The 13,712-nt window shown below is 39.0% G+C and overlaps 1 protein-coding gene across 1 annotated transcript in view; it reads right to left on the bottom strand.

Annotated features, from left to right (window-relative positions):
• Positions 1 to 13,712, bottom strand: part of PREP (prolyl endopeptidase) — a 134,880-nt gene that overhangs the window by 95,630 nt on the left and 25,538 nt on the right. The window contains exons 5-8 of the mRNA XM_010856703.1: positions 11,064 to 11,197; positions 9,870 to 10,000; positions 6,870 to 7,079; positions 2,456 to 2,577 (exon numbers count right to left, since the gene is read on the bottom strand). Coding sequence (XP_010855005.1) covers positions 2,456 to 2,577; positions 6,870 to 7,079; positions 9,870 to 10,000; positions 11,064 to 11,197 — 597 coding nt within the window. The remainder of the gene's footprint in view (positions 1 to 2,455; positions 2,578 to 6,869; positions 7,080 to 9,869; positions 10,001 to 11,063; positions 11,198 to 13,712) is intronic.

The following is a 13,712-nucleotide window of genomic DNA, read 5'->3' as shown; positions in this document are numbered from 1 at the left end:
ATATATATATGTTAAATGCAAATACGATATGTTTCGACTGTTATTTTTAAAAACTGGCTACTAATAGCAGCATTATTCACAATCGTGCTATGGAAACACCCCAAGCATACTTACAGATGACTGGATAAGCAAAGTGTAGTACATGTACACAATCGAATATTATTCACTTTTTAAAATGATGGAAACTCTGACACATGCTATAACATCTAAATAAACCTTGAAGCTCTTATGCCAAGTCTGTGCTCGGTTGCTTCAGTCGTTTCCGACTCTTTGCGACCCCATGGACGACAGCCTGCCAGGCTCCTCTGTCCATGGGGATTCTACAGGCAAGAATACTGGAGTGGGTTGCCATGCCCTCCTCCAGGAGATCTTCCCAACCCAGGGATCAAACCCATCACAAATGGATAAATTCTATATAATGACATTTACACAAGGTACCTCGAGCAGTCAAATATATAAAGAGACAGAAAGTAGAATGGTGGTTACCAGGGCCTGGGCAGAAGAGGGGATGAAGAGTTATCATTTAATGCATACAGAGCTTCAGTTTCACAAGATGAAGAAGTTCTAGAGACAGACAGGGGTAACGGTTGTGCAATAATGTGAACACACTTAGTGTAATTGTACTCTATAAATGATTAAGCTGATAAATTTAGTTGATGATTAAACTGATAAATTTTATGTTAACTATACTTTACCATGATTTTTAAAAACAAAAACAAATGAAAAAAACTAGCTGCTTCAATTAAATGCTAGTAAAGAGATGTGAGCAAGGAGTTACATGTGTATTCTGCAGTGAAGATTGTTTTCTTTCAGACTAATTTGTTAAGATCAATATTCTGGAACTTACTTTTAGTTGTATTTCATTGTATCAATAAAAAAATTTTACCTTTATTAAAATACATCTGCTATAATGTTTCTCCATCAACATCTCTCCCCACAAAAGGTGAAAAGAAACACATGAACTAACATGACATTTTCTGGGGTAGTATATTTACCCTCCTAATTGTTTTACTCAAATGAAGATACAAATTTATATCATTTTATAAATAAACACCTACTATCTGCAGAATGCAGAAGCCTTAGGTATGAGGAGAGGCTGGACCAAGATGAAAACTTAGTATAATAATCTACAGAGTCAGAAAAACCACAGAAACAAATATGTGAGAAAAATGACAACAGTAACTATACAAGAAAAGCTTGTAGGATGGGAAGTTAGGTGGGGAAGACAAAGCATGAAAGAAGGGCATAACTTCAGGTGATAATATATAAGTCCTATAAATTCACTGTAAACACACTGTGTTAAAGTCTGGCAAACTTTTTCTAGTAAGGGCAAGAAAGTATTTTCAGCTTTTTGGGCCATGTGGCCTTCTGTGGCAACAAGTCAACTCTGCTATTATAGCCTGAAAGCAGCCACAGAGAGTAAGTAAACAAAGGGGTGTGGCTGTGTTCCAAGAAAACTTTATTTACAAAAGCTGGCAGCAGGCCAGATTTCAGTTGTGGGCAAAAGTTTGCCAACTATGGTTCTAGAGAAACAAAATAAATAAAAGGACAATGTGGAATAAAGTGGATTAATGAATGAGGACTGAAATACCGTGGATTCCTATTCTATCCCCCAGTGAATCAGACCTATGTTCAGAAGTTCACTTCTAAAATGCCCTTTCATACCAAAGTTCTAACTATATCCCAGAGAAGACATAAGAGGCTCAATGGACTAAAAAGTTTCTAGTGAATCGCTCACTCCCAGTAAGAATGGGGTGATAGCCCTCCTATATGAAAACATTGAGAATGCTTTTATATCTTAAAAAAAAATATATTTCATATATATATATATATATATAAATAAATGAGCTGACAAAAGCCTAATTCTTATTGTAAGCATTTTTAAGTTTTTTTAACAGCTGATTCTCAAGATGCAGAATAAAATCTGGGAGAGTAACTACAAAGATGTATCACTTCACCAGAGGTTCTTTCTTATCAAGACCGGGAAGGTATGAACCATCTGTGAGATGCGTAAACATCCAAAAGACACACTTTTGAATGTAAAAACAAGTAAACAAGAAGCATGAAGAGCACCGCTGTATAAAAAAGAAAAGCAAACACTCTTCGCCCTCACTCTCACTTGTGTAAAAAGAGACTTCTGGACGAAAACTCTTTTCATCTCTGAGATTAGGATCAAGTTTTGAAATATTCATGTTCTACTTTGCATTACTTTGTACTTTTACATTTTTACCATAAGCATGTATTACTTTTAGTACTGAGATTTTTATGTTGAGATTACCTTTAAAAGATTTATCACCTTCGCTGTTAAGAGTACACTTGAGGTCTAATATTTTTAACAAAAGAATATTCAACTTCTTTTCCACTATCCATAAGGATCACCATGTAAAGAGAATATTTATATACACAATCCATGACAGATGCTATTTGTGGATAAAATTTCATGGTAGTACAATACCTCAGCTCCACCCATCCACTTAGGCTCATCAGGAAACTCAGCACACAAAATATCTTCTGACTGATCAGTCCCCAACACATGGTAGCAGAGCTTTTGGTGGAGATTGGTGGATGTTTCTGTGCCTGAAGGGGTTAAAAATGTACACTGAAACGCAGCTGACAATTTTAAGAAAATCTATTCTTCCCACAGTAGACAATGCTAGAAGCATCTAAAAAGCTAAGTATCTGGTTATAGGATTATCCAATACAAAGTCAATATACCATAGTTAATCACTTTTCTATATACTAGCAATGAAAAAGTGGAATTTGAAATTAAAAACACAATACCATTTACATTAGCAGTTCCCCAAATGGAATGCTTAGGTATAAATCTAAGAAAATATGTATAAGATATATAGGACAAAAATTACACAACTGATGAAAGAAATCAAAGAATAAATCAACAGAAAGATATACTCAATATCTTATGGAAGACACTCAATATTGTCAAGATGTCAATTCTTTTCAACTTGATCTACAGATTCAGTGCAATCCCAGTCAGAATCTCAGCAAGTTATTTCGTGGACATGGACAAACTGATCCTAAAGTTTACGTGGAGAGGCAAAAGACCTGGAAGAGCCAACACAATATTCAAAGAAGAGAACAAAGTTGGAGCACCTTCACTACCCAACTTCAAGATTTATTACATGGAATCAAGACAGGGTGGTATTAGCAAAAGAACAAACAGATCAAGAGAACAGAGTAGAGAGCCCCACATAAAAAAAGTCAATGGATCTTTGATAAAGAAAAAAGGCAATACAGTGAAGAAAAGACAGTCCCTTCAACAAATGGTGCTGTAACAACTGGGCATCCCCATGCAAAAAATGAATCAAGACAGAGGCCTTACACACTTTGCAAAAATTAACCCAAAATGGATTGCAGGCTTTATGATGCAAATGCAATCAAGAAACTCCTATAAGAGAGACCTCCCTGGTGGCCTAGTGGTTAAGACTTCATGCTTCCACTGCAGTGGGCATGGGGTTTGATCCCTGGTTGGTGGACTGAGATCCCACATGCTGTGTGGTCCAAAAAAATAAAAAAAACTCCCCCAAAACTTCTAAAAGATAACGCAGAAGAAAACCTAGATGACCTTGGGTCTGGTGATGACTTTTTAGATACAACACCAAAGGCATGAAAGAAATACTGTTAAGTCAGACTTCATTAAAATTAAAACCTTCTGCTCCATGAAAGACACTGTTAAGAGAATGAAAAGACAAGCCACAGATTGGGAGAAAATATTTGCAAAAGACACATCTGATAAAGGACCGTTATCCAAAATATACGAAGAATTTTAAAAACTCAACAATAGGAAAACAAAGACCAAAATAAGAAAACAAATTTTAAAAAGGGCCAAAGACCTTAACAGACCTTAGCCTCCCAAAGAAGATACAGGAAAATAAGCATATGAAAAGATGCTCTGCAGCATGTGTCAAGGAATTGCAAATTAAAACAAGGAGATGCTACTACATACCTATTAGAATGGCCAAAACCCAGAAAACATCACACCACCAAATGCTGGCCAAGATGTGGAATAACAGGAATTCTCATTCATTGCTGGTGGAAATGTAATTGTACAGCCACTTCAGGACATAGTCTGGCGGTTTCTTACAAAACTAAACATAAAAGATGCAGAAACTATGTTCACTGGTATTTATCCAAATGAGCTGCAAACTTAAATCAACACAAAAATCTGTACACAGGGGTTAACAGCAACTTTATTCATAAATGCCAAAACTTGGAAGCAACCAAGATGTACTTCAGAGGTGAATGGATAAACAAACTACAGTACATCTAGACAATGGAATGTTATTCAGTGCTAAAAAGAACTGAGCTACCAAGCCACAAAAACATATGGCGAAAACTTAAATACACATTAGTAAGTGAAAGAAGTCAACCTGAAAGGCTACATACTATATGATTCCAAGTATATGACACTCTGGAAAAGGCAAAGTTATAGGGACAGTAAAAATATCAGTGGTTGCCAGGGACTGGCAGAGGAAGGAAGGATGCACAGGTGGAACACAGAGGATTATGAAGGCAGTGAAAATGCTACAATGCTGGATGCATATCATTATACATTTGCCCAAACCGAGAGTGAACTCTGATGTCAACTATGGATTTGGGGTGATTATGATGTGTCCATGTAGGCTCATCTAGTGTAGCCTCTGGTGGGGATGTTGATAATGGGGGAGGCTATGCATGGATAAGGAACAGAGGGTATATGGGAAATCTTGGTACCTTCTACTCAATTCTGGTGTAATCTAAATCTGCTCTAAAAGATGAAGCCTACTCATAGCTACAGAGAACAAACTGGTGGTTGCCAGAGGGGAGAGGGATGGGAGGATGGGCAATATAGGTAAACAGGATTAGAGGTGCAAACTTCCCATTCCCAAATAAATGTCACAAGAATACAATGTACAGCACAGGGAATTTAGTCAACAATTTGTAATAACTTTGTATGGTGACAGATGGTAATGACTTATGATGATGATTATTTTTATAATGCATAAAAATACTGAATAACAACAACAACAAAGGATTAAGTCTATTTAAAAAAAAAAACAGAGGGTTAAGTATCAGTTGATTATCACCCTAGAAATAATCACACATATTTGCTGATTTTGGATGTTTGATAAAATGTTGAAGGTTGATAAAATGTTGAAGGAAAAAAGAAAAAGGATACCATCACATGAAAAAAAAAAAAAGTTTTACAGTACTTGGTGATTCTCCATGGGCTTTCTAGGAACACTGGTAAGAAACACAGGACCAGAATTGCTTAGCCTCACTCAATAAGTCCTCTACCACACAAGCTGAGAGGCTGTTGAGGTCTTCCAGACAAGAGGACAGCAAAATTACAGCTGGGAGATGTTGGTTTTCTTAAATCAACCACGGTTACTAATTATAACTATTTCTGCCAATGGAAGTTGAGGTTAAATAATAATTTTCATGCTTTTCCAGAAGTTAACTTAGTAACACTGTCCTCTAACAAGAAACAGCTAGTGATAAACCTTTTTGGTCTCCTGGGACTTGGAAACAACCCTTTTCTAACTCAGTAGCACTCTTAACACAGGCAGCTAATTCAGTACACAGAGCACAGAGAGCTTTCTTTAGCCAGCATCCTTGAATAAAAAGCCTACTCTTAATTCCTCCTGTAGTTCATTGGTTGAACTAAGAAAAAGGTACTACAGTAATCTAATCAAAGGCAGCAAAAGCTAACTATAGCTGAAAAAAATGAAAAGCATAATAGACTTACTCCCAACTCATCTTGGGGGAAAAGAGAAAAGAACATGTATCCCCAACGATATAGCAATTCATGGCAAGGGGACAGCACGTGCAGGAGAAAGCACTGGACTAGCCTTGCTTCCTGCTAGCCCACACACTGCAAAAAGTAACTGAGACCCTGCACCCCAGCTCCAAATCTTCAGCAAAGAGATGGTAAAACCCACCTGTAAAGACCAACCAAGACAACATGAAAATGCTTTACACCACATGGAAATAAGGAGTAGCATAAAGAAGATGATGCTGACAGCTTGTACCAGTAAGGTACAAGCTATAGTGTCCTTCCTACCTAGGAAGGTGAGAGGTGAAGGGAAAAAAGGGGACCAGTTGCACATAACAGGATCTCTGTGCAACTCAAAAGGAGAACACATGCCCCGGAAGTTTACAAGGACAAAAGTGTCAAGACAAATGTGACCAACAGATGACCTGCAACTTCTGAGAGGAAGAGATGTGATTACTGTAAAACTTTATCATCACTCATTAAACCTCATTAAATAAGTCGGTTTTATTTTTTTTAAAAATCCATTTTCTCCATGACCCTCTTGGGAGAGAGACTACATCTGTGAAGAATAGACACTGCAATAAAAATGGCTCCAATTTTTCACAATTCCCTGTATTTGTCTCCCTACCCTTGAATGGCCCTGTGGCTTGCTTTGGCCAAAAGAAAGCAGTGAAGTGATGTTCCAGGAGCAAGCCCAGGCATTAAGGAGGTCGTGCCTTTCGGCTCTCTCTTGAAGAGCTGTTGTGCACACAAGCCCAGGCTGGCCTGCTAGAGGATGAGACCACATGGAGCATCATGGAGGCCCCAGACATGTTCAACTGACTGGCAGCTAATCACAGGTACATGACAGAATTCAGCTACACCCAGAACTGCCTGGCCAATTTGCAGACTCACGAGCAAAAATAAATGGTCATTATTGTGAACCACAAAGTTTTGGCAGATCTGTTACACAACAATGGTAACAGATACAACATCCTTCAAGGAAACATGGTTCTAGACCAAGCAACCTCTATGCAGGGTCTAGCTTCTTCTCTAAGTTATGTGGAGACACACTTCATTTCATGAAAAAGGTGCTTCATCTCAAGTCGCAACCTACCATCACTTTTCCCATCCTGCTGCGGGTATGCGTTGTAGAACATCCCCTTCCCGTCATGGGTCCAGGCCATACAACTGAACTTGACTCTTTCAAGCACATCTGGAAGCTCTTTGGCACCATCGACTTTCATGAACTTGATGGTCACCCAGTCGGAGCCGCTGGCACTCAGACCATAGGCAAAATATTCACCATCCTCACTGAATGCATAGCCTAAGGGACACATGAGAAATTGTCAGTGAACATGGGAACTCAACTCCCAGCCTTGCCCACTGTCCGCCATGCTGACAAGGGTTTTCCCATCACATATGGAGGCAGAAAGCGGCAACAGGAGGAGCAGGAAACTGGTAATGAGAATCCTGGGGCTCACCCAGGACTTGCAGGAATTTGTCTTACGACCTTGGACAAATTCTCTAACCTTTCCAAATATGACCACTAGGATGCTTCCATTTAAAATTTTCTATAATTCAATAAGTAGCTCATTTAAAAGCAGAGCTCATCTGGGATTTCAGCATATTTTATTTATATTCAGAAGAAGGGGAAAGGGAGGAAGGAAACTGCTTCTAGAGTAATGACTGAATGTAACAGAACTAAACTAGAACCATTATCTAATTTTTGGAATGGATTCCAAACTACTTAAAATCACTCCTTCCGACCTCATTTTCTGAGAATTGCTAGCACACAAGGATTAACATTCACACCATCTGACAACCAAAAGCCCAGGTAAATGAAGCCCGAGGGTTTGCAGTGAAGACTCACGCAGTGCATATTTCAAAAGTGACAGTGAAAAATAAGGCAAGCAACACCGCAGATGGACGAGCGCACCACGCCCCACTCTCTGGGGCTGTCACAGACTGAATGTCCTAACCACTGTGGGATGCTTCCTGACCAATATTTATGTTTCCATTGGCTTTTATGATCATAAAGAATGTGTAATATTTGGCACCAGGCACCAGAGATATCCTCTTATGATGTCTGCTAACCTTCACTGGAGACTGAAAATCATCCTAAGAAACCAAACTACTTTCAGAGGTTTCCTACTATTTTGAAAGGAACTTCTATGAGTGAAAAATAAAGTTAAAATTTCATAAAACCTATTTATTAATCATTTATAATTCCTATAAAGCATCCAGGCTCATATGTATATAAATACAGAAAAGGGTCAAGAAAGTAATGGAGTAAATATTCATTTCTTTTTGTCTGCATAAGTTATATATAATTTTAAAAATTTCAGGGAAAATGCAAATAAAATATTTTGACTTTAAAATGTATATTTTTAAAAAATCATACACTATGAAAAGAATCTGAATGTCTGTTGTTGTGTTAGTTGCTCAGTTCAGTTCAGTTGCTCAGTCGTGTCCAACTCTTTGCGACCCCATGAATTGCAGCATGCCAGGCCTCCCTGTCCATCACCAACTCCCAGAGTTCACTCAGACTCACGTCCGTTGAGTCAGTGATGCCATCCAGCCATCTCATCCTCTGTCATCCCCTTTTCCTCCTGCCACTCATCCCTCCCAGCATCAGAGTCTTTTCCAAAGAGTCAACTGTTCACATGAGGTGGCCAAAGTACTGGAGTTTCAGCTCAGTCGTGTCCAACTCTTTGCAACCCCATGGACTGTACTTGCCAGGCCCCTCTGTCCATGGAATTCTCCAGGCAAGAATACTGGAGTGGGTTGCCATTTCCTTCTCCAATAATATGGTCTTCAGAAAACTCAAAGACTGAGACCAAGTTCCATGTCTAATTTACCATGTTATCCATCGGGGCCTGTATGTGACAAACATTACAGAAAAAAGTTTTTGGAATGTATTATTGAAGTGAGAAACAAGAGCCTGTTATAATGAAGTCCTTCTGGGTGAGTTGCAAGATAGACTTTGGTTAAAATGAAGTGAGTTTCTATTTAGAGTATATTACTGCACAGTATCAGTGTATTAAATTCTTTCACAACTCTAAGATCAAATTTAACAAAGAATACTCACAATAAACTTGCTGGCGTCTTATTTCCAATACTGATTATGATTACTCTCAGTACTAATTAGACTAAGGATCATCATTTACATATAAGCCTAGTCGGGGAGAGGAAGAGGAAGCACTAAATGACTAACTGACTTTATAAAGGGGTCTTTGCACACATCTGCTGAAACAGGGCTCTTTAATTTCCATCTAATCGATTACAGGACTTCAGAGTTCCAACTGCTCAATTTTGTAGGGCTGAATCTACACTTGTGCTTTTTCAAAAATAGAATATGCTGAGCCAACTCAACTAAACATCTAGAATACTAGTCAGTGATGATTCTCAGAGTGTGCAATTTGTAAATCATAGATAGATACAGTGTATAGACAATATTCTTACCCTAAAGTTGGGTGTTTATGGCACAAAACTGGAGTAATCTTATTGACTCTGGAGTTTATTTTGGGGGAAGTTACTTAGGAGACATACAGCAGCTGAATACATATTTTTGCATATAGCAAAACTTATTCATCCTCAGGGGACAAAGGATCAAGTTGTCTAATTTCTACAAGATTGTGTTTTATACTTTTAATCCTAACATCATAACAATCAACTAAATTTTAAAACTCATCAGTTTTTCTTATCAAGGAAGTAGACTTCATATTCTTTCCTGTTTTACATGTACAGTTAAAACATTCTTTGTACAACTTAAATTTCTTTAGGAAGAGAATTAATTTTTTTTCCAAATACAGGTAGGTCGCAGAGATGCTACAGAAAGTGGCGGTGATACTTCAAGATCCCAGAAGCCCTAGAAGCTAATTTAGGTCCAGTGTGAATTATTCTCTAGTTCTGCTTCATGCTGTCAGAAGGTGTGACCACTCGTGTGTTCTAAATATACTGTGCCGAAATCAGCTTTCCCGACATTGCATGTGCTTCTGTTTCACAATATGGTTCACACTCTGTCTGGTCTCTCAAGGGTGGGACGACTGCACCCACATCAGAGCTGTCAGCGCGGGCCCAAGGACTCCCGCAGGCCTGGCTACGGAGCCCTCACCTCGGAGTGCCACTGTGCCATCATCGGAGAGTGTGTTGGGGTCGAGGAACACTCTGGCTTCACCCTCTAAAGAATCCTGTACATATAATACTCGTTGGTTCTGCAAACCTGTATTGTAAAAATAGAAATACCTGGGGGACAGAGACGGTCTTTATTTAGTTGTGGAGTAAAACCAAACACATAAAAACAAAAGGAAAAACAACATACAAAGCTACAATTGCACATAGGCTGTGCCAGGGGACTACAGTGGAAGGTCCCACCAGCTCCCTGTACCTAGAATTTGTTACTTGAATTGCTTTAGGTATTAAAACAATTCACTGTGATTCTGCACATCAGCTAAATAAAGGCTGCTTTATATGCTAAAATGAAAACTGATATTCAGTAAAGCAGTAACTTTTTCTTTTCAATGGAGAAGACAGCAGATTTGCTAAAATGTACCAGTTCCCTTCCTTAGTCATGCTCCTAGGGCAAGGGGCGGGCAAACTTTTTCTGTAATGAGCAAGACAGCAAATTATTTAGGCTTTGGGCACCATACAGACTCAATCCTGCAGTTGTGGTATAAAGCAGCCATGAGTAACACACAAGCAAATGACCATGGCTGTGTGCCATTTAAACTTCATTTGCAAAATAGGAGGTGGGCGAGGCTTGGCATGCAGAGCATACTTTGCTGATTTCTGTGTCGGGGGAGTCTAATAATTTCTAAAGTGAATCTGTGGTAGTGGTTCCAAAAAGACTTAAAAGGCGAACAAGAGGCTATGTTTTAAGTGAGTGTCAGAAGGAGAGGAACAAGAGAGGTGAATTAATGGGTGCTCCCTCTTGGCCTACTGCCATTCTTGGATGGAAGAAAGGCATCTAATAAAGTCTTTTCATGTAGCATAAGCCAAAGAGGATTAATTTTAGAGGCAAATAAATCCCCACTGCTGTCTATGAATCATGCTATCTCACCAATTACTAGCCACAAGATAACAACTACTTCCTACAGTCTAGTTTCATCCTAGGACACATCTCTGCCAAATTTCTTAGTCCTTCTTTTAAGAATGTGGACAACAGACCAAAAAAAAAATACTATTTTCATAGTCAAGCATAGAAATGAATTGATTTTATAATGTTTATAAACTGGTAAGTTGTTTGGAATTTGTACTGTAAAATTTAAGGAAAGCAAAAAGAAAATGAAATGAAAGCAAGTTCACATACCTTTTCCCTTTCTTGAAGTGGCAGCTATACTTGGGATAGTCATACAATTCAGTCATTCTCTCTTTGTATAAACCTCTAATAGGACACTGCTCAAGAAACGGCACGGTAATCTTGTTCTGGGCCTCCACGAAAGCCTGGAGAGAAAATTTAAATGAACAAAGCATGTCAGATATAAGATTTTGCACATGCAGTGTTATCCATTAATATTACCAGCAAGGTTCAGCAATTTCACTCCTGGGACTATATCCTGAGGAGACAAAAACATTATGTTGAGGAGACATCTGCACCCTCAAGTTGACAGCAGCATTATTTACAACAGTCACAACATGGAAATGGCCAAAGTGTCCCCTGACAGACGAATGAATAAAGAAAATGTGGACGACATACAGACAAGTATAATCCAGTCATAAGAAAAGTGGGAAATCCTGCCATTTGTGATAACACGGATGGAACTTGAGGACATTAAGTCTAACGGAGAAAGACAAATACTGCATGATCTCACTCATATGTGGACTAATGTAAAACAAAACCAAAATCCACAAACTCATAGAAAAATCAGATTTGTGGTTACTAGAGGCAGGAAGGAGATAAGGCAAGTGGGAACTGAATGAAGGTGGTCAAAATGCACAAACTTCCAGTTATAAGATAACTAAGTACTAGGTATGTAATGTACAATATGATGACTATAACTGACATTGCTTTAAAAGATATAAATGTTGTTAGAATAAAATCCTGAATTCTCATCCCAAGGAAAAAAAACTTTTTTCTTCTTTCTTTTCCTATCTGAATGAGTTGATGGATGTCAACTAAGATACAAGCAGATCAAATCATTATGCTGTACACCTTAAACTTACACAGTGCTGTACATCAACTGTATCTCAATAAAAGCAGGAAAAAAGATTTTGGAAAAAATGTATCAGCAAAAGCATACTTTCTCTCAATAAATAACAGTAATACTCACATGTCACTCTGTACCAACCAAGTATTAACTCATTTAGAACTCATATTCCAATGGAGAAGGTTCTTTTTCAGCCCAACTTTCTGGATGGGGAGACTGAGTCTTCAGTTCAGTTCAGCCGCTCAGTCGTGTCCGACTCTTTGCGATCCCATGAACCGCAGCAGGCCAGGCCTCCCTGTCCATCACCAACTCCCGGAGTCCACCCAAAGCCAAGTCCATTGAGTCGGTGATGCCACCCAACCACCTCATCCTCTGTCGTCCCCTTCTCCTCCTGCCCTCAATCTTTCCCAGTGTCAGGTCTCTTCAAATGAGTCAGCTCTTCACATCAGGTGGCCAAGTCTTAGAGTAGTTCAAAAGGTGATGAACATTGCGCAGCTGGAAAGTGGCAGAGCCAGTTCTTGAATCTGTTCTCAATGAACACACTATTCCACTGCTCAGATCACATGCTGTCAAGAAAGGGCACTCACCCCAGGCCAAGGCTCCTGGCTTCTCAGCAGCCAGTGATCCCCAAATATCAGATATAAAGAAACCAAGCTAGAAATACAAGCTAGAGATACCCAGGTACTATCTAACCAAGCCAGAGATACCCAGGCACCAGCTTATCAATTTTGTTTTTGACAATTTTTCCAAGACCTACTACTCTTGTCAACTTGAGAACTTTGCTAAATGTTGAAACTATAGAGTATTAAAAAAAAAAAATTGGAAAGTGGGTGGCACTGAGTAAGTTTATTGACAATAATGGTTTGGAAGAAAAGCAAGAGGAGGTCAGGAGATGCTGGCAGAGGAAGTGACAGTTTCTACAACAGATCAGTTGTATCCAAGCTTAGCCTGTTTATAACTAAGCAGTCAGAAAGTTTATAATACTATAAAATCCGGGCTTCATAATAATTCACATCTGGCTATTAGAAATGAAGCATGAATAAATGTATCAGCCCAACTGAAGGTTGAATCAAATGTCTATGCAAAGGCAAACCGTTTTGATAGGAGAAAACTTTAGGAAATGAACACCTTACTATATTCGGAATGGCACACAAAAAATGCATTATTGCCAGAGTCCATGCAGACTTAAGGGCCCACCCAGCTCAAAATGGTCTTTAAATGGGCTCTCCTACACAAAGCAATGACCCCATGCTGGAGAACCATGATTCTGTGCTGCGAGAAAGCTGCTCTAAAACTCAAGGTTTATAATGTGCTTGAAAACAAGCGGGAAAGAGTATGAGGTATGACTACAGTGATTAACAGGAGTTTTGCAAGAGGATCAATTCAGGAGAAATAAAACGGTTACACGTCACATTTCTCATTTCATTCAAACAGAAAATAAAACTGAGTCCCACAGAAATACAACTCCAACCACCTATCATGAGGGATTGGCAAACCTCACCATGGCCTGCTTTCCTATGGTACTCGAGCCTAGAATAGGTTTTATATTTTTAACAGCTGGGTGCAGGCAAGGGTGGAAAACCTAACAGTGACCTGGGTGACTCACATCATCTAAAATATTTCCTATGTGGCCCTTTACAGGAAGTTTGCTGACCCCACTCTATCTCATTAGGAAGTGTCCACAAAGATACTTTTTGCTTTTTAGTTACAAAATCGATGGACAGCTGCAAAGCCAGGAGGGGCAGCACTCCGGGGTGGGGTGGGAGTGGGGGTGTGGTGTGGTGCAGTAGTGTGTGTGTGTGTGTTGGTAC

This window comes from Bison bison, unplaced genomic scaffold (genome assembly GCF_000754665.1).
Source record: "Bison bison bison isolate TAMUID 2011002044 unplaced genomic scaffold, Bison_UMD1.0 scf7180017864373, whole genome shotgun sequence".
Lineage (NCBI taxonomy): Eukaryota > Metazoa > Chordata > Mammalia > Artiodactyla > Bovidae > Bison > Bison bison.
Note: the sequence above shows the minus strand (reverse complement) of the source record. Positions and strands in the feature narration are given on the sequence as shown.